The sequence below is a fragment of the Schistocerca cancellata genome, chromosome 1 (assembly GCF_023864275.1).
Source record: "Schistocerca cancellata isolate TAMUIC-IGC-003103 chromosome 1, iqSchCanc2.1, whole genome shotgun sequence".
NCBI classification, from domain to species: Eukaryota; Metazoa; Arthropoda; class Insecta; order Orthoptera; family Acrididae; genus Schistocerca; species Schistocerca cancellata.
In genome coordinates this window covers 474,171,915-474,198,395 of record NC_064626.1, presented here as the reverse complement: position 1 = coordinate 474,198,395, position 26,481 = coordinate 474,171,915, and the positions used below count along the sequence as shown (strand labels likewise).

The 26,481-nt window shown below is 43.2% G+C and overlaps 1 protein-coding gene across 1 annotated transcript in view; it reads right to left on the bottom strand.

Annotated features, from left to right (window-relative positions):
- The window catches only part of LOC126183625 (synaptotagmin-14), a 614,192-nt gene extending 593,886 nt beyond the window's left edge, over nt 1-20,306 (bottom strand). Inside the window, exon 1 of the mRNA XM_049925785.1 lies at nt 20,138-20,306. Within this exon, the coding sequence (XP_049781742.1) occupies nt 20,138-20,168 (31 nt within the window). The 5' untranslated portion in view covers nt 20,169-20,306. The remainder of the gene's footprint in view (nt 1-20,137) is intronic.
- Between the last annotated feature and the right edge of the window lie 6,175 nt (nt 20,307-26,481).

The following is a 26,481-nucleotide window of genomic DNA, read 5'->3' as shown; positions in this document are numbered from 1 at the left end:
GTATGTTCTGCGTTCCAGGGCTTCAAGGTTCTCCTTGTTCTGACTGACCACCATGTCGAAATTCTTTGTTCCTGTGTTCCTGGGAATTTCATTTCTTAATGCAGACGTTCCTTTTTTTTGTAAACGTCTTCTGTCACCATTTCTGCGATTCAGTCCTAAATTGTAACTTTTTCCAACCTTTTCTCCTATATGTTGATACAGACTTACCATGGTACGCGAATGACTTCACCCTTTCAGTGCGTCCTTTTTGCTGAGTAATTTTTGTTCCTATTTTTTACTATCGGTTTGTCCCTTCTATCGAGATGCTGAGCCCTGTTTAGTTGGAAATCTTTGCGAGGAGGTTCCTCTTTCTGTCGTTATTTCCTTCCACACTTCGCTATAGTACTACATCTCGAAGTCATTCCCAAATGCTAAAATCTAATTTAAGTCCACATTTTTTTGTGTATTTTAATTTAGATTTCTTACGATCTTCTCTAGAACACAGTTGAGTTAGAATAACAACAGTTCGACTGTCTTTCTTCTTTTCTCACGACTGACTTGAAATCAAACGAGTCACTGCCAAAGAAACGACATACAAATTAAAACTGCACAAGATAGTGTGGCATGATTATTGTGAAAGGCATTAGCCTACCGACATTGAACTGTCGCTGCTTTTGTTTATAAACAGAGTCGGTGAGACTTGGGTCACGTTGCCATTTGCATGAATTGGCGGTGAGAATCAATCAAACAAACACAAATAAAATGCAACGCGGAAAGACGTTTTCGTAAGGCGCTTTTAATAAATATGACTACATTTGTTGCCGACCTGTTAGCACAACTCAGAAGTGCTTTTCGTAAATTAAATAGGGTACTAAAGATAAGTTTACGGTGCGTCTTGAAAGGAAAGCTTACAGTCAATATGTTTTACCAGTTTCGACTTACGACTATAACACATTCATTTTTAGAGCAAGAACCATTTAATAAGTGAGGGTTTCTTAGTGAGCAATGGAAAGATGTGCGCCGACAATTACTGCTGGACTCAGGAAATTATGCCAACAGGTCAGGTGACATAATTACGGCTGTAATAAAAGTGAAGTGGAGGATGGCAGGAAATGTAGCCAAGTGGATGGCTGGTAGGCAGGCGAAAGAAGTTTTTTTACTGAGTTCAAGTAAATAAGAAAAGATCGAGACAACGCATTAATGGGAGGTAGATAGGCGACATCAGGACGTATGCTGAGGCGCAACCTGAAGCCCATAATGCCCAGAGGGGACCTTCATCCCCCAGTACGTGTCGAAGAGCTGATAATATTTAATGTAAATGAAAGATAAAATCTTCTTAAAATTGAAGGTTTACAACTTTCATAAAAAAACGTTTTGCTGCAAATAACCGCCGCAAACTGGTTATGGCTTTTTAATTTTTTTTCAACTAGTTTCAGCCTTGACGCCATCAACTGGCGGAGCCTGGATAAAATGCAGAACAAGAGCATACATTTTTTACTAGCAGAAGAAACATATTCCATTACAATATTCAGTTAAAACATGTGATTACTTACTTTTAAATTTTTTCTTCGTGAGTAGCCCACGTCTACGAATTTAAAATGTAATCCACAAGTACTTATGATAGTGCTAATATGTATATACCAGACCTGTATTTGATCATACAATGTATGCTTTCACGGCAGGTATTGTCTTCACTTAAAACTTCCTGACTAAAAGGCCGTGGTCGATGTATAAAACTCTCCCCCTGACGTTTCTCCCGCAGTCAGAGGAGAGTTTTATACATCGACCACGGCCTATTTGCCCGGAAATTTTAAGTGAAGACCTGTATTTGTAGCCACATGCACTCACTTCCTCAGGAAGTGTAGTCCTTTGACGAAAGAGGTATCTTACGAAACCTTCCTCCGACCAGTACTTGAATATTGTTCTTCAGGCCGCTATCCACATCAGGTAGGGTACCATTACCCAACATAATTAAAATATGGTTTTTTGAAATCCTGTAACTGTCCCCCACAGCGACGTCTAAGTGTGAAATTTGGTTCAAAGATGCGTACAATCTTCCGCTGCAACGGTGCAAAATCGTGGCGCCCTGCCAAGTACCCTCGAGCTCGGCGTCACTTCAAACAGCAAGGTGTCGACACATGGGGAAAAGACCAGAGCTAAGAAGTTGGTGTGAGGTGGATGGTGGGTTAATGATGTCACATTGGCACGGCATTTCAGAACAGTTTCGTCCAACCAGGTCTGTTGCTCATCGCACTGCAAACTGTCCTTTTCTACCGCGAGATGTGTGGGAATCAATGCCCCGATGAAAGGGGAGGTTTCGTTGATGCACTTTATGTCATCTCCTGAGGGCTTGTCGTATCGACTCTGACCCGAGGTGTATCTGGAATGTCTTACTTGTCCAGCCATAGAGGCTTTAAAAAAGCAGACGGAGTATGGATAAGAGGGGGCGTAAGGATTTTCCCATCGTGTGACGCATCCACTGTGGCGTTGTATAGAAACATAGTGAAATTTGTCTCAATGTGACATCACTAACCTTCCTTACACCTTACATGAACTTCTTAGTTCTAACTCTTTTATTTCCTTTTTTTCTTTTTTTCCGAATGTGTCGACACCTTGCTGCACGTTCTAGGTACCTGTCAGCCAAAATTCAAACTTATACTCTGCAATGAAGGACAATTACGGGGTTTAGAAAAACTGATCCTTTAATTATGTTGCACAGTGCAGATAAACAAATTAGGGAAGATCCGAAGAAGAACAGCGCGTTTCGTTACAGGTTCAGTTCATTTATTAAGCGCGAAAGCATGAGATGCTCAGTCTAGGCCGGTGGCAGACCCTGCAAGATAGGCGTTCTGTTTTACGGTGTGGTTTCCTTTTACAGTTCCGAGAATGTACGTTAATAGGAGAGCCAACCAATACATATTTCTTCCTTCTCCGCACATCTCGCGAGAAGACCGTGAACATAAAATTAGAGAGATTCGAGGTAGTTCGTACGGAGGCTTACCAGAAATAGTTCTTCCCGACAACTATTCATGACTGGATCGGGAAACGTGAGAAATTGCAGTGGTACACAAGTCCCCTTCTGAGGATCCTACATACTCCAACGTCAATACATTTGCCATCTTTGTAACATTCGATCGCAAACTTGTCGATATGCTTCGTCGCAGGGTGTATATTATGTTGCTATAGCCGCCACTGAAGAGAGATTCGAACTCACAAGGAAACATACCAACAATCGTTTGTACCACGAACCATTCACGACTGGAACAGGAAAAGGGGGCAAGCTACAATGGTACACAAACTCCTCCTCCCCCCCCCCGCCCCCTCCCCTCCGCCACCCATCGTAAAATCGTAAAGTGGCTTGTGGAATATAGATGTAGAATCATAACAGGCCACCATCATGCCGATGTCGAATACCACTAATTTCTGGTAGGGGTTTCCTCTAGGCATAACACAATCATCTCATAAACAAACGACATTTAAATGCGATTACTGAATGAAAAAAGCGCTACGTAATCTATTTCGATAGAGAAAATGTATATATAATATTACTGCTACCTATTTTGTGTAGTTGCTTTGCAATAACTAATTATCTGCCTATCCAGGCTTACAGTACAGATCATGTCAATATGACATTAGTGCATACGACTTTCATAGAGCTGAAATTGTAACGGTTAGCGGTGTGCGAAGTAAAAAAGTATTATTAGACGCGCATGGTACAAGTGCATGAGCGTGAAATTCAGCATTCAGTATACCGATCTGATTGTGGAACTTTCTTACATTCTCAGTGATGAATGTCCCTAATTGCAGCGACGTCTCGTATAGGCTTTTAGCAAAATCGGCTAGTGACGTTAAGTTTCCAAAGGCAATAACTTCGAAGAAGAGATTATTACCGGCGAAGAAGCCTCCATGTCTTCGATGTAGATACCTCTGCAGCTCATTAGTAGCAATCCCTGCTTGCAGTAATCTTAAGCAACAAATGATTTACGCGTTCTTCGCAGCCCTCTTCCGCCCGACACTTCTTGTTTCGGAGTGTAAATGATGCGCCGGCCTCCTGAACGCTGTGATTGCTGACGGAAGACAGACGCATTTAGAAGCTATGGCGCCACTCTGGTCACAACTTCTCCTTTTTTTAGAAAATGTCCACAAATAGCCGTGGGCTGCTTCTCAGGAAGCGGCCCCGTAACTATTGATCACGCCGCCCGACAAGTTGGACTCTTCCTGGGTAGGCCGCGCTTTCGCCAAACCCAATAGCGGTCACCACATCCGCCGACGCTCCGGGAAATGTGAGCTGTCAGACCTCGGGGGAGCACCGTAAAACTAGCTAAACGACCACACACCGCAGCCACGCACTGGTTCCATTGGCAAGCGAGTCAGCGCCTACACCACTTGTACGTGTAAGAGCGCTTCCACATTTCCTTCTTCATATTTAATACGTTAAGAACAAAATGCTCGATGAAACAGGATTTAAAATTCCATACATTCTTTCGTAGAATATGGAAGACGTGTAAAATAATGGCCGATAACAAGGAGCCGTTGAACAGCAGTTCGAACTAACGCAGTGTGTCCTGTCAATCACTTTTTTTCTTTTTTTACTAGGCTTTTACGTAACTGCCATGTAATTGGGCAAGTTACGCGTTAGAAAAAAAGAGTTCCGGTGCCTTGTTGGCACCATCTACAGGCTCCTATACACGAAACTAGGCAACTCATCTAGTTGTTTGTGCTATTATAAGGACCACTATATTTCGTAGACTTGCAAAAACTTCTCGGTCGATGTGGACCCTTCAAGCCTCTAACGACAACTGTCGACTTGAAGTATGTTTAGTTTAATTACTTAGAGTATCAAGTATGTTTACTTTAGTTTCATTATTTATGTCTTCCAAGAGCCATTTCTACAGTACATCGTAATGGCGCAGAAGGAGACGGTTTACGGTCAGCTTAATATGATCTGAATCTAAATATGTGCGCATGCTGGTGATTTGCTGCTGACTTTATATAACAATAAAAATAGCGTAATAACAAAAGTAAAAGTGGGTTTAGGAAAGGATACTATTTTTAACATCAAGGAAATTTTAGAAAAACGTCATTTTAGAAACACAAGTCGATTTCACTGACTTCGAAAAAGCCTTTCACTCGGTCATTAGAAATAGCCTACTGGCAGTAATGAGCAAGCAAGAATATTCCACGCAACTTATGCGGGTAATCACAAGCATATGTGAAGACATCATGACAGTTGTAAATACTGGTACTTCAGAAACAGGTACGATAGTAATAAATTTTTCATACAGGGCTGTAGCACGTCCCCGACTGTTTTTAACATCTGTATTGAAGACATCAGAAGAGACTGGAAGAGAGAAGTCCAGGTAGGTATACAGTTGAAAAGGCACTACCACCTAGATGCTGTGCTTTATGCAGATTATGTAGATGTATTACAGAATTTAGCCGTAGACTTACGTGTCAGCAGACACGAGATTTTTAAGAACTGTCAAAGCCTGCTCAAGGAAAGGCCACATAAAAATGATGATATCCGGGCAAAATTAGGATTTTATAATTTAAACGAGAAGATTGAAGAATACAGGAAAGAATGGCGACATCATCCCAAGCGGATGTATGAAGACAGAATTCCAGTCGTTGTAAACAAGTACAAACCCTCAGGATGAAGAGTTGTGCGACGACCGAGAACGAGACGAAATTAATTATTTGAAGTCGGAACAGGCATGCTGCCTAAGCCTTGAAGTGCAGAATAAGAAGTGGACAAAAAAGTAATTGGCTAATTCGTTGTGTTACGGAAAACATGAATTTCGGAATAAAAACTCTTCTCTGAATTACAATCACTTTTTTGGCTTGCTTTCAAATTTAGCTTTCCTATCTGTCATTAGGTAAACAATGATTCAGTTATCATCCCTCTCCGAGCTCAGGTCAGTTTTAATGAATATTCAAAAAATGGTTCAAATGGCTCTGAGCACTATGGGACTTAACATCTGAGGTCATCAGTCCCCTAGAACTTAGAACTACTTAAACCTAACTAACCTAAGGACATTACACACATCCATGGCCGAGGCAGGATTCGAACCTGCGACCGTAGCGGTATCGCGGTTCTAGACTGAAGCACCTAGAACCGCTCGGCCACAACGGCCGGCAATGAATATTAGGTGACCATTTCTCTTCTAGTATTGTAATCGTTGACGTTATAGTCCTTTCTAATGAGCAATGGATTAATTGCAACACATTTCTTGAGAGAATACAGTACTTTGAAACTCTTCCATACATCGACTCAAATCATTCACAGATACGGTTTTGAGTCTCTGGAAGCTGCACCTTCCCAGGAGGATGAGTAAGCGGTTAGAAGGGAAAATAGGAAGGAAAATTAACTTTTAATACCCTGTCGACAACGTAAACGTTTAATGTCCTGCCGACAACGTGATCCTTAGAGGTGGAGCACAATCTCGGATCAGCAAATCGGCCAAGCCCTTTCATTTGATGGGCGGACGATTTGAAACATCGTCCTCCAGAGTCTTAATAGTACGCCACCTCTCTCGGTTTCTTGGTCCTGCAACGAAAATTAGCTGTGGTGGTTACCCTTACAAATGATGACTCTCGTAGATAATATTTGACTGAGTCTTTCCTTCTGTTTCTGCAGGATATGTCTCTTAGAAAGCGTACAATTGAAAGAGAAGAACAATTGAAACAAACATTCCACTTACATATTACGAAAGAGTATCCATGGATAACCGTTATATAGGCAAGAATAAGTTATGTATATATGGTTTTTCGTTTGAATTTATTTTCATCATCTTTTAGCCTCTTCCTACCATTGGGAAAATGGTCGAAGATTTTTGTGGCCGACTAATTCACACAGTACCACAATATGCCTCACAAACTACACCTCATGTTTTAAGAAGAAAAAAACTACACTAGGAAGATATCAGCCTCATAAATCGATCACACGCGAAATACTGGGTCATAATTCTGTTAGTACGCAGTTATGACCTTCTGAATGTACAGCTTTTAAATTTTCGACCGCACAGTTTATTTGTCATTCGTTCCGCACTACTGCAGCCGCCTAACGCCCGAGCGCGAAGTTGTGTACAGCGGCAGAGCGAGTGACAAACAACTAGTACGCGCGAAAGTTTAAAAGCTGTACATTCAGCAGGTCGTAACTGAATACTAATAGAATTATGGTCCAGATTTTACGCAAGATCGACTGCAGCGGCTGACATTGTTACCGTGTTAGTAATGCACAGTGTAAGTAATTTCTGCAGTAGTCCACGCACCCCTGTTTGAAGAGGTTAACAGAGCGGACAGCACTTATAGTACCTCGCTCCATATAGTGGCAACGAGAGAGGGGATGAAGGAAAAGGAAATATGATTAAGCTATAACGCTCCGTCGTCGATGAGATCAGTAGAGACGGAGCACGCTCTCATAATGGGGAGGGATGGGATATGAAATCGGCCGTGACCTGTCAGTAAACCATACCAGCGTTTGTCTTTCACTATTAAGGGAAATCACTGAAAACCAGAACTGAGCTGCAGTCTTCGCGGAAATGAGTCGACTGCCTTTCCGTTGCGCCATCTCTCACATTGGGAGTGACGAGTGTTGGGGTGAGTGTAGATGTGTGTGTATTAAACTGGGGACCTAGAAGCGACGGAGAGGCTTCGTCCCACCATAGCCCTCAGTGGATCACAACCCCACAACAGGCCACAGCAGTCCACCTACCCCACCGCCGCCCCACACTGAACCCAGGGCTATTATGCGGTTCGGCCCCCAGTGAACCCACCCCCCTTCCTCCTCCGGGGAAAGTCTCATAGCAGACGAGTGCAGCCCCAAATGTTTGCGTAGTAGAATAATTATGGTTTGCGCGTACATGGAGACAGTGTTAACGCAGCAATCGCGCCGGCCGTTGTGGCCGAGCGCTTCTAGGCGCTTCAATCTGGAACCGCGCTGCTGCTAAGGTTTAAATAGTTCAAATGGCTCTGAGCACTATGGGACTTAACATCTGAGGTCATCAGTCCCCTATAACTTAGAACTATTTAAACCTAACTAACCTAAGGACATCACACACATCCATGCCCCAGGCAGGATTCGAACCTGCGACCGTAGCGGTCACGCGGTTCCAGACTGAAGCGCCTAGAACCGCACGGCCACACCGGCCGGCGTTTAAGTAGTTCTAAGTTCTAGGGGACTGATGACCTCAGATGTTAAGTCCCATAGTGCTCAGAGCCATTTGAACCGTTTTTGAGCAGAAATCGCCGACATAGTGTATCTGACGCGGAATAAGGGGAACCAGCCCGCATTCACCGAGGTAGATGGAAAACTGCCTTGAAAACCATCCACAGGACTGGACACCGACACTAATCCGCCGGGCGAATTCGTGCCGTGGTCCCGCACGCCTTCCGCTCGGGAAGCAGCGCATTAGACCGTGCGGCTAGCCAGGCGGGCAGTGTTGGGGTGGTTCGGCCTTGCACAAGGCATATCGAGGAATAGAAAAACCGAAATCAAGGAGGAGGGCCGAGATCTGAAGCCATTTAGACCCCAATATAAGTCCTAGTGCTTCAGCGAATTTTCAATTTCTACTCTTCACAGTTGTTTTCCTCTGATAAACAAGTAAGCTCGTATGGTATTTGATCTTTAACAGAAGAGGTCAGCAACGCAACGCACTACTTCCAATATAACATGTGCGTGTTGAAATCTCTTCCAAAATATTTTCCTTAAATTTTATGTAGACTCACGGTAGTCGGAGAACAATGGGATCGAGTCCCGACGCAGAAACCTTTTTTAATTCCATTTTTTATGTTACTTACACTGGAAATAAACCGATAAAATACTGAGTGTATTGTATTTACTAATATTTTCGTAAAAGGCATGAAAAGGATGCACAGGAAAATTCGGGATTGTAGATAAATTTAGAGGAAGGGATGGGTTATAAGTCACACAACTTCGTATTTAAAAATGGATAGTTTTAGAGTTGATGATTTACACGTGTGAGGGTGGTATTCATAGTAAAAACAGGGGAAGCAGTATTTTCTCGGCATTTTGCACACGTTACAAACGTGGTATTTTTTTATTTACATGGTTGTTTTAAGCTTCCTGTCGAAAAACATTCTTTGTTTACACTCATAAAAGGTTCTTTCTCGTCGTACAGTTTGGCAGCTAACCACGCATAAGAATCATTTCGCTAAATATTGGTGACGGTAGCTGGTGATGTACAGTGGAATGTGTTTCGATTCATTCTTCTAGAGGTGCGACTTCTTTTCTGTCTCAATGAGCTAAGATAGTTTTGACGCTTTACGATCAAATTCTTTACCCGACGATAAAAATAGACATCTCAGGGATGCAGTAGAAGATTGCATTTGGGGTCAATCTTTTCGATACTGCAAGAGGCATTTCAACAAAAATAATAAGAGAATTTAATTTTATACAAAGTTTTTGTTACGCCTTATAATCCCTTCCTAGAAATTTGTTTACAATCCCAAATTTTCTTTTGCCTTTCCTTGTCATGCCTTTTACGAAAGTATTAATAAATGCAACATTCTGAGCATTACTTCGTTTTATCTGCAGTTTAAATAACAAAACTGAAAATAAAAACAGTTTTCGCACAGGGACTCTACCCCACGACCATCGGTTATCTTTCTGGAGTCTTTCCGCACAGTCAGCTGCTGCCAATTGGCTTGTGTATCGATGACCTGCGTCAAAACTGCTATTTTTTTCTAAACTCTTCGTCATCTGAAGCCCCCATTCGTGTCACTTTCATTTCTGGCCAAGTCCTGCGTACACCGTAAAAATCGGTGATGACGAGTGGGCGTGGTTGCTTCGTAACCTAGATTCTTACAAATAATGACAGCGCGCAGATCGACAGAGTTATAACATACACAAAGTAATGTTTTGTTTCAAAAACCAACCTTTTTGAAAACGCCGGTCTGTGATCTAATGGAAAAGATGTTCGAAGTTCTTGATACAACCCCACAAGCGAAGCTGAAATTAGCATTAATGGAAAATTAGAGTTACACGTGACCAAAATTACAGCATGACACTGCAAGAAAGGGCTCAATAGTAACAAAAGGAAGTCAGTTTAATGTTTAATGACTCGTCGGTGATGAGGTCATTAGAGACGGAGTTTAAGCTCGATACAACAGGAATGGAGCAGGAAATCTATCGTGTCATTTTCAAAAGTAATAATGTCGGTATTCACCTTAAGCGATTTAGGGAAATCACAGAAGATGAACGAACAGGGATTTGAAGTCCTCTTCTACTAAATACAACTGCAGAATGTGCAATGCCTCTTGGATGGTAAACCTGCCCAGCGCTTTATTAGGGACGATCCTACTCGAGGTGTTACGCCTTTGCTTTCCTCCGACTTCTGAATTGAATTACCCAGCCAGTTAGAGCGGAACAGACAGTTTAACACGGTGTCGTAACCACGGTGCAACTCGGCGTTTTTCACACACAGAGTGAACGTCAATAAGACCGACAAACTTCAGAGACCGATTCCTGACTGACAATAGAGGAAAAAGGTCCTATGAGCATGTGTCTGGAAATGGACGGGGTGCGTGCAATGACAACAAATTGTCCCGGAACGTGACAGAGAGCTGCATCGTATCCGTGTCACAACAGATGTCCAAAGTGGTCTACAGAAGAAGCAATGCACGCATTCACTCATATCTGCCACGCGAGATACACATAATCGTTCTTTGACTTACACCACTTGACTAGAGCTTGTACTATGGTTTGTCTCAATATCCTACAGAACCCGGTCCTCCTAATCTGGTGTACGTCCAGTCCGTCGCCTCCCTGCACTTTCGTCTGTCTGAAAGGACCCACAGTCACACGAACGCCCAAAGAGGACTTGAATTGCTGTGTGATGTGGTTGGTGTCTGTGAGGGTACTTGCTTTGGTATAGCTGTGCTACCTCTCGACAGTTTTCGTCTGCTTGGTCGCACACAAACACCATCTCGACTTGTTGCCGACAGGAATACTGTACGATTCCGCTGCTTACAGTACGCTGCGCCAGTCACACAGACCACAACTCGCAAGGAACACACGGCACGTGGCCAGAGGAACTTTCATTCGTCAGCAACATCTATTCATTTGCGGACACGTGTTCATGGGACCATTTTTCCTTCATTTTCAGTCAGGAATCCGTCCATTCAGTTTGTCAGTTCTATTTATGTTCACTCTGTATAAAAGGGGGTGGAACAGAAAAACTTTCGATCCTTAGTCTGGCACTTAAGTACTGAGCCACTGAGTGCGGCATTTCCTTGTGACGAACGTCTAGGGGTGGTAGGTCACTTCATGGGGAACAACTTTTGTTCGAGACAAAATTTTCGCTGACGCTTTCCGGTCATGCTAGGATTTGTTTAAGATTTGTGTCCGTGAGAGACGGCAGAGTTCGTATGCAGAGTGCGTTACGTATCATCCACTCATCTGCTTCTTGAGGAAGGGGATAGGCCAAGTTCCTTCTCCGTATGTCGGCACTCTGACAACAATTGTTGTGGTTTTCTTGTTGAAAATTATTCTATCAGTTTTCTGGAGTAGGCAGTGCTGCAAACAAAATGCGCCATGTGGCTGAGTACCAGATTCTAAATTACGAGAAAGGTTCAGCATTTGCGAATGTGGTTTACCATATTTTGAAATAATTCTCTGTACAGGGCATAAAGGTAGATGGCGATGCTTCTTTGCAGAACGTGCGCTAAGAGAATGAAAGAAGGCATTAACCTGACAACCGAACACAAAATCTAACGTTAATAAGGGACTATACACCGACGTGACCAAAGTCACGGATAGCGACGTGCACTTATACAGATAGCGGTATATCACGTACACAAGGTATTAAAGAGCAGTGTATTGGGAGAGCTGTCATTTCCTATCAGGTGATTCATGTGGAAAGGTTTCCGACGTGATTGTGGCCGCACAACGGGAATGAACATACTTTGAACGCAGAATGGGAGTTAGAGCTATATGCATAGGACATTATATTTCAGAAATCGTCAGGGAATTCAATATACCAAGATACACAGTGTCAACAGTGTGCAGAAAATACAAAATTTCAGGTATTACCTCTCACCACAGACAACACAGTGGCCTTCATTTAACAATCGAGAGCAACAGCGTTTGCGTAGAATTGTCAGTGCTAACAGACAACCAACACTCCTTGAAAAACAGCAGGAACCGTGTAGAGCGTACGACGAACGTAACCGTCAGGGCAGTGCTGCGAAATCTGGCGTTAACTGGCTAAGCAGAAGATGGCCGACACGAGTACCTTTAGTAACAGCACGACATCGCCTCCAGCGCCTCTCCTGGGCTTGTGTCCGTATCTGTTGAACCCTATACGACTGGAAAACAGTGGCCTGGTCAGATGAGTCCTGATCTGAGTTGGTAAAAGCTGATGGTAGAGCTCCAATGTCGTGCTGATCCCAGAACCCGCAGACCCACGAGGCACTGTGCAAGCTGGTGGTGGACTCATAATGGAGTGGGCTGTGTTTACATGGAACGGACTGGATCCTCTGCTCCATCTGAACCGATCATTGTCTGTATATGATTATGTTCCGCTACTTGGAGACCATTTGCAGGTATTGATGGGCGTCATGTTCCCAAACAACGACGGAATTTTTATGGATGCCGATGCGCCATGTGCCTGGCCACAATTGTTCCTAATTGGTTCAAAATGTTCAAAGGTGTGTGAAATCTTATGGGACTTAACTGCTAAGGTCATCAGTCCCTAAGCTTAGACACTACTTAAACTAAACTATGCGAAGGACAAACACACACACCCATGCCCGAGGGAGGACTCGAACCTCCGCCGGGACCAGCCGCACAGTCCATGACTGCAGCGCCTCAGACCGCTCGGCCTAATTGGTTCGATAAAACGGTTTGGCCACCCAGATCGTCCGACAAGAGTCCTATAGAACATTTATGGGACATAATCGAGAGGTCGATTTGTGCACTAAATCCTGCACCAGTAACAGTTTCGCAATTATGGACGGCTACAGAGGCAGCATGGCTCGACATTTCTGCAGGAGACTTCGAGCGACTTGTTGAGTCCATGACATGTCGAGCTGGTGCACAATGCCAGGCAAAAGGAGGTCCAGTACGACAGTAGGAGATATCCCATGACTTCTTTCACCTCAGTGTAAACTCCTCGTTTTCGCGACAGTGGGGGACCGCAGAGTTGTGTCTCGCGTCTTAGCATAATGCTGTGACAATGCTGTTGCTATAACACTATTTCTTACCCCCACAATCAGTAATCATCCGTCGTGGAGTGTCGCGCATACTCGTTTGTGCAAGTTGAAACAGCTACAGTGGAACTGCAACTCCTGCGTGGCAATTTTCATCAAATCACACCTGTTTCGTTTCATTATAATCGGCACTGGAAGCCCAGTGAACAGGAGGAATAAGCAGGACTACGGGACTTAACATCTGAGGTCATCAGTCCCCTAGATTTAGTTACCCTTTGCACTATACTGTAGCGGTTCTTTCTACATACGCGCCAATTTTCATGGAGCTACGTTACTTGACAGTGACACACAATCCGAAAGTTACTTTGCGTCCTTAAGTTCAGCATACCACTGTATGATTATACAGGGTGTATAACAATTAGTAGCGAAAACTGACACGGGTAAAGTATACGACAGTAAAAGGCAATACGTTACAGGAAACATTAAAGTATGTCTCTGCTTATTTTACGAAAGGAGTGGGTAAGTGAAATACTGCGTCCGTCTTACCTGGTGTTGACAGTAAATGTTCAACAGTACTACGACCGTGGCTAAGGGACTATAATCAGAAAGAAACAAGTGAGTTCAACTATGTCACTAATTATTACGTACAATAGAGTTCAATACTGGGATTCACGCCTGACAAAGTGGTAAACAGTACATACTTTAATATTTATCTGTCACAGAGAGAGACAGTTTCACTCTTTAACACACATAGTAATTAAAATTACTATTTCTCACAAATAATTTATCATCATCGTATCAAAGGATGCTTGACGTTCTACTCGAATGAAAGCAGAAATTACGTAATACTCACTTTATTACAGAGATCAGACTACAATATAAGTTTCATAACGAGCATCAGAACAAGAGTATGCATTGATAGGACAAATCATTATCTTATATCTTACGACAACCACCCAAAAAAATTTTTGATAGGAGTTAATTCAGGGTCACAGCCATGCGTTCCATGACAGTTCGTCGTATGCGACAAAAATCATAATTACTGCGCACAGCGCGGCAGTGTGAGAAATATTGAATTTTCTTACAGTATGGCAAAAGTTACTACAAAACGTGGAGAGTCCACGAGTTTCTTCATGTACGCTTTATCCAGCTGAAGCCACTGATTGAAGACTGTAAGGGACAGTCGAATGAAAACCAAGCACGCGCCACAACGTTGCAAGATAATGCCTACCCCATAATGCCAAATGGACGAAGTCTACGCTTCAGCGATTTCGTTCGGAAACACTGGAGCATCCTCCGTACGGCCAGGATCGTTCATCACGTGATTTCCACATCTTTGGCGACCTGAAGAAAGACATGTGTGGATGTCAGTTTCAGTCAGACGAGGAAGTGAAAGAGTGGGTGCGATTGTGGGTCCGTCAACGGCCGATCGCTTTCTACGAAACAGGGATTGATCGTCTCTCTCCCAGTGGGATAAATGCCTTGGCATATGTGGTGATTACTTTCGTATGGAACCGCTCCATGGTCCCGTTGTGGCAGGCGTTCGGTTTTTATTTGACTGCCCCTCATACATCCCGTAGAGCATCCAAATTGCGGGAATGTTGATTGTTACGTTTTCCTCGCTGTTCCAAACGGTCCTAGACATTTTATTTGAAGTTAAGATCGACTAATTTAGCAAGACAGACGAGGTGCGATATGTCACGAGTTCGAATCTGGGTCCGGCACACAGTTTTAATCTGCCAGGAAGTTTCATGTTCTTATGTCATCCTCAGACCAGAAACGAATCCATGCGACTCCCTGAAAACGGGAATGTCCACAGCATAATCTTCGTGAAGATGTAGAAAGAGAGCAACACTTGGGCCACCGAGAATGTTGCAATAAACATCCTAGTTCTTGTTCATGGTCATCTGAATGGTTGGGACCAAGTCATACTACGAAACACATCCCAAAAACATCACAGAATCACCTCCGACCTGAACTACAGCCTCCATACATTGAAGGTTGAATGTCGCATTGATACACCAACAAATCGGGCAACTTCACTCACAGTGTGGTCACGGACACTTCTACACATGATGCCGTATTTCTTTAATTCTGTCACGTCATCATAAGACGCTGATTCCACACAGCCAACTGGTATATACAGATCACTTCATCACGGTGACTAACGCCAGCTGTGGCCGGTCACACTACTTCCACATCACGTACAGCGCCCCAAAGCAACCAGTGTGCTCTTGAAGGGGGCGACTAATTTTGTTGGTGAGCTTATTTCTAGTATGTTTTCAACCTGATTAGCGTCTTCCACATGACGAATCATATTAACGCTGAAACAAAACTGATATTCCTTTTCGCACTGAATAATTTAGTTTCTAGTAAATCTGGTAATCACTGAAGTGATGTAATTAAATATATTTTGCTGATGTAAAAAACGAATAAGATGAAAAATAGAAGTAGTGTGTCGTTAGCAGACAACTTGCAGATAGCTACCAACAGTACGGAGGAGAAAGTTGACAAACTTCACGATGGGTTTCGTACATTAAATTTGCACCACACATTAAGGACCAAATAAGACAAGCACGGAAGAATCTGACCGGCAATCCTCCCCATAGTGCTTCAAGCGCTTTTCAATCTTCCCAATGTTTCCTCAGATTTGACTGAGCTTTCAGTACCTCTTCGCTACCTAACATCGCGAGTACTTTACAGATCCATTTTGAACTTGATCCATTTTCTCATTTGCCTTCGAAGTAACTGCACTATTTATGGTCACTCGGCTATCCCCGAGTTGGTATTTACCTATTTGCATTCCTGACAACTAATGGAAGAATTCGTATGGGCAATCTGTGTATTGTGCAAACTATTTGTGTGACCTCTCAGGAATTCTCGGCGTGACTGATTAATGGTGTACTTCCGGTTGTTCAGCCAAATGGCTGTTTTACATTTTATGTACAATATTTCGACAATCAACCCAGCTGCTTTCTTCAGGTCTGCGAGTTTTGCTGATATGCCTACTCACTGCCTGGACTCCAATCAGACTGTGAGCTATTGTTAGTGGGCGCCACTATTTAGAGCTGATTTTGAGTTCGACTCCAAACGCCCATTACACCACTTGATACTTTCTTGTGTTTCAGACGGAGCGGTGACATTCTGTGAAACGCACATTTTCTCAACATTTCAAAGCTCTGGTGAATGTGGTTGCCGATGAGATCCTAACACGAAAAGCGTTCGATAAGCAAGCGTTTTTTCGGCCAGTCTCGGTTGAAAAAATGCGGAATTTGTTATGGGACATCGTGGAATATCCCGCCTCAGCCTTTGTAGTTTCATCCTATTAGGATGAATCACGTTTCTTATTACTCTAGGTCGATGTTCGTGTCCAGTTACATCATCCAAGTTCGAAACATTCTTGTCTGGGCTACCGTGGAACTTTGGTAGTAGTTGAAGTCACCATGTGAACTGTGGACTACGTGAACACTATTGGCGGGTCATCTGCATACCTTCATCCTTGATATCATACTAGCTGGTTTGAGGAGCATAATGGTGAACTCGCGTTGATATCTTGGCCACTAAATTCGCCCAATCTGAAGCCAATGGCACATATCTGGGACGCTATCTGGCTCCAGCTGCGCGCCCACAGTCCACCGCCACGTAACTATCGGGAATTGTGTGACCTGCATATACCCACCGAAAGTTACCAAGGAGTTGTAGAATCTGTACCACGCGCGATACCTGCTGCATTGCGTTCCAAATGTGGGCCATCAAGCTGTTTAGCAGGTGGTCATAATGTTTTGGCTCATCAGAGTTCGTTTCGTTTCTTTTACACTGTATCTTGTCATTTTGTTTTCCATTTGCTATCTGTATTTTGTATTATGAGAATTGTAATGAGAGTAATAATAAGTCCGTTTTGATTCCCGTAGATACCTGAGGGTGAGGCAACTTAGACTTGCATTCTGTTGTTGTTGTGGTCTTCAGTTCTGAGACTGGTTTGATGCAGCTCTCCATGCTACTCTATCCTGTGCAAGCTTCTTCATCTCCCAGTACCTACTGCAACCTACATACTTCTGAATCTGCTTAGTGTATTCATCTCTTGGTCTCCCTCTGCGATTTTTACCCTCCACGTTGCCCTCCAATACTAAATTGGTGATCCCTTGATGCCTCAGAACATGTCCTACCAACCGATCCCTTCTTCTAGTCAAGGTGTGCAACAAATTTCTCTTCTTCATAATTCTGTTCAATACCTCCTCATTAGTTATGTGATCCACCCATCTAATCTTCAGCAAAAGACCCATCTGGCTTTCCTACCAACAACAGATTTTTCATCGTCATCTAGACAGATGGGGCAGCTTGATGCCATGGGTGATTACCTATCGGAAGAGCAAATAATAGGCTCATAATGCGGTCCCATCTTGGACGTTGGGCCTTCCTTAATATTTAATGCAAAGCTTTGCGTTTCGGAAATCGATGGCGAGTCTTAATTCGGATTTCATAATGAACGATGGTACAGCAGCCCGCCGTTTCCAATGTGTAACACACGTAACGCATACGGTATTCTATAGACTCTGTACCATACTGCTAGACGCGCAGAGAGATTTTATGTGTTAAAAATGCCTATTGCTGAAAGAACATGTTGCTCCAGGAAGAGAAAAGCATACATTAGATGGAAAACTCTGTTGATATTATTATGAAGTACATGTGGCAAAATCTGTACAAAAATCAATAACAATTCACAATGCGCGTACATGTATCTGTGTAAGGATGCAGTTAGCTTATCTTACAGTACACGAACGACAGTAAAAGCTGTAAGTCAGATGTTAAACATGATTTTCGAAGTATGAAACTATCAATTTCTTTCACCAACAGCAAAACTAAAACTGAATGTGCCATTGAAACTGTGTGTTCGGGACTGGACGCGTATCCGTATCCTCGACTTCCGTACGGGTTCGAGTCACGGACCAGCACACAGTTCACCTTCTACGAAAAATTCATTTATTGCAGACACTATGTCGCAAAATGAAACAGAGTTTCGGAACGTTGTTGCTGCTGTGCTCCAGTTCCGAAGACTGGTATATTGTGGCTCTGCACGAAAGTCTCTCCTCTAAAGGTTCTTCACCTCCGCATAAAATGTAGATGTAAATAAGCTGTAAATGTAGATGTAGATGTAAATAAGGTGTAAATGTAGATAATTACCGCTTCCTTCACACGCTTGACAGTGCTTGCTGCACTCACGCCTTGATGTACGTCTACAATTTTCACCTCTCACACTTCCCTCCATTGCAAAATAAACTGTTCCTAGCTGCCTCAGAATGCGTTTAATCATCATATCCCTTCTTTTAGTCATGTTGCGCCATAAAGAGAAGATTACAATTTTCCATTCAGAAAATTCTGCACAGGTTCTGCTCAGGTTCTTCTAACCCCTTAGCAAAAGCCGCAAACTATCTCAAAGAAAAGTAGGGAAATAAATGCCATTGGTGAGAGTCTCTAATGACTCAGTTTCTGAGCGAGTACTAAATACGAAAGTGAAGAAGTAGACGCAAATCCTTTTCGGTCGTGTTACGAATAAAGGGAATAATGCAGTGGGTGTTCCCTTCAGTTGCCTTTCACAATGTTTTACACATACTAATATCAGTCACCTTTAAGGATAAGAAGCCTAATCGAAATGAGACGTTGTTGACAAATTTGCTGACAATGTTACGCCGGAATATTCAAAACATATTGCATCGACTATCACGAGGATAAATATTTATTAACGTTTGAATACAAAGATATTACCTAAACTTTACACAATGAAATGTGTGCTCGCACTTCTGTACGCAATCACGAATACATCCAACATGCTTTGGGTCATTGCCATTTGACAGTGCCACCAATTACACGCGGGATCAGTTTACGAGAAGCATACCGTCAGTTTTGGTGCGCAACAAGTCGATTATCAAGCAACGTGTCGCGCTGTTTTCAAATTATAGAAAGTTCTATATGGACAGACACTTTAGTCGTATGTTGTTCATGTCGCTATTCAGACGTCCGGTGGATTGCACTCCATATGAGCTTGTCCTGAGAACGTTAAATAGCAACTGTGTAATTCAACATATTATGATAAAGTTTGAGACTTTGTAATGTCTGCCCAAGAAGTTTCACCTCTGTGTGTACAGTTTATTATTAGAGGGGTGCAATATTATCACAACGAAAATGGAGTAACGTTATAACCCTTAACACATGCACCGTTTTGTAGGCACAATGCTATTGGCAAAATTATTTGGCTCTGCTGCAGAGAAACTTTATACTCACCTTATATACATCATGCGCACTATAATATATTTTCTTTCCACGGTTTTGGTTTCTGCTGCGCTGCTTGCTGCTTTTACTAAGCTTTTAACAGATGCAGAACTTCGAGGTGGGTCCTTTAAATGATGTAGGCAGTCCAAATATGATGAAACTCACCATATATGCTTCAAGACCCTGTACAATTAAGAATGCACCTTTAGATTTGCTTCCGCTCTAGAAGACTGCCATGGAATCTGGGAGACTGTCCTATTAATCTTTCGCTTCTTTTTTTTATATCAACTTTCGTGGGTGCCAAGTGAAAATTTCTCAGCAGCAGAGATGTATTTTGGGCGTGTAAGTGTGGGCGCCTAATCGAATACAAAAAATATGAAACGAAAAAAAGTATGGAGCTACTTTAAAGCAAGAAGCTGAATGGGGGAAACGTGTGATGTGACACCCTACAAGAATTATGTGATCGTCAGCAAAGGTGTAGACCAGGCTTCATTACGCAAAATATGTCGTTCGTTTTAACAGTTAAGTACGAATTTGAGCCTCCACCCGCACACACCATAATAGAGTTTAGCTATTTTTAATGCCTGCTTACAGATGTTAACAAGTAGTCGATATCACGTGCCCGACCCGCAGGCCGCGCCGCGCTCTGCGAATGACAACAAGCTCGATGGTGGGGGTAGGGGTAGGGGGTAGGGTGGGGCGGGGAGCAGCGAACACTCACCGTTCATGAGGCTGTCCGACCCGGCGATCATCGCGGCTGGTGCAGGTGCGTGCGCCTATCCCATGAGCGAGCGTCCGCCGCGGTAGCGACTGCCTTGCGCTGCTGCTTCTGTTGCTGCTGCTGCTGTTCGTATCGCCGGTTCCGACTCGCGGTCGCACATGTGCCCCTGACGGCGTCGCACTGTAGACTGCCCGCAACAACAGGCTGCCCTGCCAGCGCCGCGCCGCCAGTGCGCATGCGTCGTCGCTGCGCGGAGCCAACAAGACGCGCCGCCGCCACACGACTCGCTCTATTATTTACGCTCGCGTTACAACACCAGGTCCAAAGGCGTATAACTTCCCGGTGTCATCGCTCTTCCGGCACGCATAGAGTGCAGAGGGGCGTTGTTCCCAGAGTGCACTATGTCTTGTTGCCTTGTACGGGGTGAAATCTGTAACAATCACCAATTGCTCCTGCATAAATTGAGATACCAAATCTTAAAACATTTCGTATGCAAACATAAAGGTGCCGATGACAACCCAAGCATCTTGCGCCTTTTGTCGCAGGCCCTGGAGAACGAGTAAGTTCCTGCTTCATCATGTCCCATATGTGTCCAATTGGCGAGAGATATAGTGATCTTGGTGGCCAGGGCAGTTGTTGTACACTACGAAGAGCAGAGCAGAAGCCGTATGTAGACAACACTGTCTTACTGAGTGAGCGCATTAGCTTACTATCGAAGAAATTGTAGTGTTACGGGGATAACAGCTGGTACAATGTAGTGCCACTGGTTACTTTACCCTGCAGAAACACCAAATGCAACCGCAACTTGTAACTGATGCCCACCCCACCCCTCCATGAAGCTTGGAATGGCAGCTGGGCAGCTGACCAGGTCCGTGCCATACACGTGTCACGTGTACGTCCATCACTCGCAAACAGGCAGAACCTACTGTCGTCACTGAAGACAACACTCCACTCTCCAGACAACTCTTCACCAGAGCAGCCATGCTTGGTGTTGTCAGTGGCAGCTTGACGAGAGGCACATGCGATCTTAAGTCCTGCTACAAGCAAACGGTTCCCAGGGTCCGTTACGACACAGGAAGTGCAACAAGACCCCGGCCTTTGTCCCTGGATGATATTCAATTGGCCACTGCTGCTCGCATAATACGTCGATCTTGACGCACACCTCTACTGCGAGGACGTCCAGAACCTGTTCTACGAGTGCAGGAATGTTTCACAGACCACTGCTGAAAGCTGCGCACACCAACGATAAATTGTGCCCAACATGTGTAGCAGTCCGTAAATAAGTCCATCCAATTTCCCGCAGGCCCACAATGTAACCCCATTCAAATGGCTGAAGCTGTTCAAAAGGAACAAGTACCCTTCGGTGGGGCATGGTTGTCACTGAAATCAATGTTGCAAACACTGTTCACCTCTAAACTCGGCACAGTTACTGTGTACAGTGTCAAAACCAGGGGCGCACAGACAGCCCTACGGGGCGCATCTAGTGACAATTGGACCAATAACACTACAACCCCTCAGTATGCACATATTATACCCTGGTATAACCCTGGTATAACTGACGGTATTACATTTTTCCAGCTGTGTAGGATACAAGGTATACTGAAAATGTATATTCAGTTTTATAGTCAATACCTTTCCGATCAAATGAAAATTTAACTCGCGTTCCCGATTTTCACCGTTACATGTAGACTGCACTCGTCGAGTCTCTCGTAGACTTCACTTGGCTACACAAACAACCATTAGGCCTCCTTATTTAAGGCTGGAACGCATGTTGTTGTTGTTGAGGTCTTCAGTCCTGAGATTGGTTTGATGCAGCTCTCCATGCTATTCTATCCTGTGCAAGCTTCTTTATCTCCCAGTACCTGTTGCAACCTACATCCATCTGAATCTGTTTAGTGTATTCATTTCTTGGTCTCCCTCTACGATTTTTACCCTCCACGCTGCCCTCCACTACTAAATTGGTGATCCCTCGATGTCTCAGAACATGTCCTACCAACCGATCCCTTCTTCTAGTCAAGTTGTGCCACAAGCTCCTCTTCTCCCCAATACCTCAATACCTCCTCGTTAGTTATGTGATCAACCCATCTAATCTTCAGCATTCTTCTGTAGCAACACATTTCGAAAGCTTCTATTCTCTTCTTGTCTAAGCTATCTATCGTCCACGTTTCACTTCCATACATGGCTACACTCCATACAAATACTTTCAGAAACGACTTCCTGACACTTAAATCTATACTCGATGTTAACAAATTTCTCTTCTTAAGAAACGCTTTCCTTGCCATTGGCAGTCTACATTTTATATCGTCTCTACTTCGACTATCATCAGTTATTTTGCACCCCAAATAGCAAAACTCCTTTACTACTTTAAGTGTCTCATTTCCTAATCTAATACCCTCAGCATCACCCGACTTAATTCGACTACATTCCATTATCCTCGTTTTGCTTTTGTTGATGTTCATCTTATACCCTCCTTTCAAGACACTGTCCATTCCGTTCAACTGCTCTTCCAAGTCCTTTGCTGTCTCTGACAGAATTACAATGTCATCGGTGAACCTCAAAGTTTTTATTTCTTCTCCATGGATTTTAATACCTACTCCGAATTTTTCTTTTGTTTCCTTTACTGCTTGCTCAATATACAGATTGAATAACATCGGGGAGAGGCTACAACCCTGTCTCACTCCCTTCCCAACCACTGCTTCCCTTTCATGTCCCTCGACTCTTATAACTGCCATCTGCTTTCTGTACAAATTGTAAATAGCCTTTCGCTCTCTGTATTTTATCCCTGCCATCTTCAGAATTTGAAAGACAGTATTCCAATCAACATTGTCAAAAGCTTTCTCTAAGTCTACAAATGCTAGAAACGTAGGTTTGCCTTTCCTTAAACTAGCTTCCACGATAAGCCGTAGGGTCAGTATTGCCTCACGTGTTCCAACATTTCTACGGAATCCAAACTGATCTTTCCCGAGGTTGGCTTCTATCAGTTTTTCCATTCGTCTGCAAATAATTCGCGTTAGTATTTTGCAGCTGTGACTTATTAAACTGATAGTTTGGTCATTTTCACATCTGTCAACACCTGCTTTCTTTGGGATTGGAATTATTATATTCTTCTTGAAGTCTGAGGGTATTTCACCTGTCTCATACATCTTGTTCACCAGATGGTAGAGTTTTGTCAGGACTGGCTATCCCAAGGTTGTCAGTAGTTCTAATGGAATGTTGTCTACTCCGGGAGCCTTGTTTCGACTCAGGTCTTTCAGTGCTCTGTCAAACTCTTCACGCAGTATCATATCTCCCATTTCATCTTCATCTACATCCTCTTCCATTTCCATAATATTGTCCTCAAGTACATCGCACTTGTATAGGCCCTCTATATACTCCTTCCACCTTTCTGCTTTCTTTTCTTTTCTTAGAACTGGGTTTCCATCAAAGCTCTTGATATTTATGCAAGTGGTTCTCCTTTCTCCAAAGGTCTCTTTAATTTTCCTGTAGGCAGTATCTATCTTACCCCTAGTGAGATAAGCCTCTACATCCTTACATTTGTCCTCTAGCCATCCCTACTTAGCCATTTTGCACTTTCTGTCAATATCATTTTTGAGATGTTTGTATTCCTTTTTGCCTGCTTCACTTACTGCATTTTTATATTTTCTCCTTTCATCAATTAAATTCAATATTTCTTCTGTTACCCAAGGGTTTCTACTAGCCCTCGTCTTTTTACCTATTTGATCCTCTGCTGCCTTCACTATTTCATCCCTCAAAGCTACCCATTCTTCTTCTACTGTATTTCTTTCCCCCATTCCTGTCAATTGTTCCCTTATGCTCTCCCTGAAACTCTGTACAATCGCTGGTTCTTTCAGTTTATCCATGTCCCATCTCCTTAAATTCCCACCTTTTTGCAGTTTCTTCAGTTTTAATCTACAGTTCATAACCAATAGATTGTGGTCAGAGTCCACATCTGCCCCTGGAAATGTCTTACAATTTAAAACCTGGTTCCTAAATCTCTGTCTTACCATTATATAATCTCTCTGATACCTTTTAGTATCTCCAGGGTTCTTCCATGTATACAGCCTTCTTTTATGATTCTTAAACCAAGTATTAGCTATGATTAAGTTATGCTCTGCGCAAAATTCTACCAGGCGGCTTCCTGTTTCATTTCTTAGCACCAATCCATATTCACCTACTATGTTTCCTTCTCTCCCTTTTCCTACTGATGAATTCCAGTCACCCATGACTATTAAATTTTCGTCTCCCTTCACTACCTGAATAATTTCTTTTATTTCATCATACATTTCCTCAATTTCTTCGTCATCTGCAGAGCTAGTTGGCATATAAACTTGTACTACTGTAGTAGGTGTGGGCTTCGTATCTATCTTGGCCACAATAATGCGTTCACTATGCTGTTTGTAGTAGCTTACCCGTACACCTATTTTTTTATTCATTATTAAACCTACTCCTGCATTACCCCTATTTGATTTTGTATTTATAACCTGTACTCACCTGACCAGAAGTCCTGTTCCTCCTGCCACCGAACTTCACTAATTCCCACTATACCTAACTTTAACCTATCCATTTCCCTTTTCTAAATTTTCTAACCTACCTGCCCGATTAAGGGATCTGACATTCCACGCTCGGATCCGTAGAACGCCAGTTTTCTTTCTCCTGATAACAACGTCCTCTTGAGTAGTCCCCGCCCGGAGATCCGAATGGGGGACTATTTTACCTCCGGAATATTTTACCCAAGAGGACGCCATCATCATTTAATCATACAGTAAAGCTGTATGCCCTCGGGAAATATTACGGCTGTAGTTTCCCCTTGCTTTCAGCCGTTCCCAGTACCAGAACAGCAAGGCCATTTTGGTTAATGTTACAAGGCCAGATCAGTCAATCATCCAGACTGTTGCCCCTGCAACTATTATACTCTCGTCCTCTTATGCCACGTGCTTTCGTTAATATTGGTAAGTTGAACTCTTCTGTGAGAGTATTGAGAAGGAAACCTTTGAAAAAGTTAGAGAAAAACTAATTATTTTTACGACTCGATCTAAACCTTACATGTGCAGTTGTCTCGCAGTAAGAAGATCAGAGAATCAAAACTATTTAATTATTAGTTTTACACTATTAAAATGCACAAAAGTATGGGATAAAATTTATACAAACGTCAGTTTTATTATTTGTTTAAGTACACGAATGAGCCGGTGATGCCACACGGAGTGGCCGAGCAGTTTGAGGCGCCATGTCACGGATTGCGCGGCCCCTCCAGCCGGAGGTTCGAGTCCACCCTCGGGCATGGGTGTGTGTGTGTGTTGTTCCTAGTATAAGTTAGTTTAAGTAGTGTGCAAGTCTATGGACCAATGACCTCAGCAGTTTGGTCCCTTAGGAAATCCCACATTTGATCCGACGGTTTAAGAGCGCGTGGGGATATTAAAGAAACTCTGGTGGTGCGCTTGCGCTGTAGCTTAGATGGCTTTTGTAGACCAATTCTAAGTTATTTCCCGACTTGACAGACCACAAGCGTCGTGTCAAATTGTTCTTACAGCCGTCCGCTGTGGCCGAGCGCTTCAGTCCGGAACCGCGCTGCTCCTACGGTCGCAGGTTCTAATCCTGCCTTGGGCATGGATGTGTGTGATGTCCTTAGGTTAGGTAAGTTTAAGTAGTTCTAATTTCAAGGGGACTGATGACCTCAGATGTTAAGACCCATAGTGCTTAGAGCCATCTGAACCATTTGTTCTTACACCACGGTGGTACAATGTAAATTGTTACACCTTAACCCTGTAGAATGATAAGTGTATAACAAAAGTTCTTCAGTCAACAGCTTAACAATAACTGCCCTTCACAACATACTTCTTTGTAAATATCACTACATCCTGTCCCACATAGCGCCACCTGAATGGACAAATTACACTTATCGTCATAAAAAGAGCTGCAACCAGAAGGACAAGGTGGACTGCGATCATTGTTGACGGGTAGGAAGATGGTACCAAACATTTGGTAGATACCATAAATATGAAACGATTACGAGGTCTGGGATGTAGTCCTATGATACTCCATCTGATGCCGCTTGCACCTGAGCGCGCAGATTTCACAGATTGGTGGGTGGAGCGTAGAGATGGCGGTTATGGCTGAAACAGTCGGTTTTCAGTTATATCGGTTTTCTTCCACTCGGAGTTTAACCTGACTGTTAAAACCCTTTAGAATAACGGGTTTCTGAAATATACGATTTTCAGTCCCCTATTCCTGTTATTTCCGGCAAAAACGTAGAAATCGGACAAAAAATTGAAAATTTTTGGTCTCTCGATTTCAAGATACATATAAAAACACGAAATATTAAAATATAAAATATTAATTAAGCATGC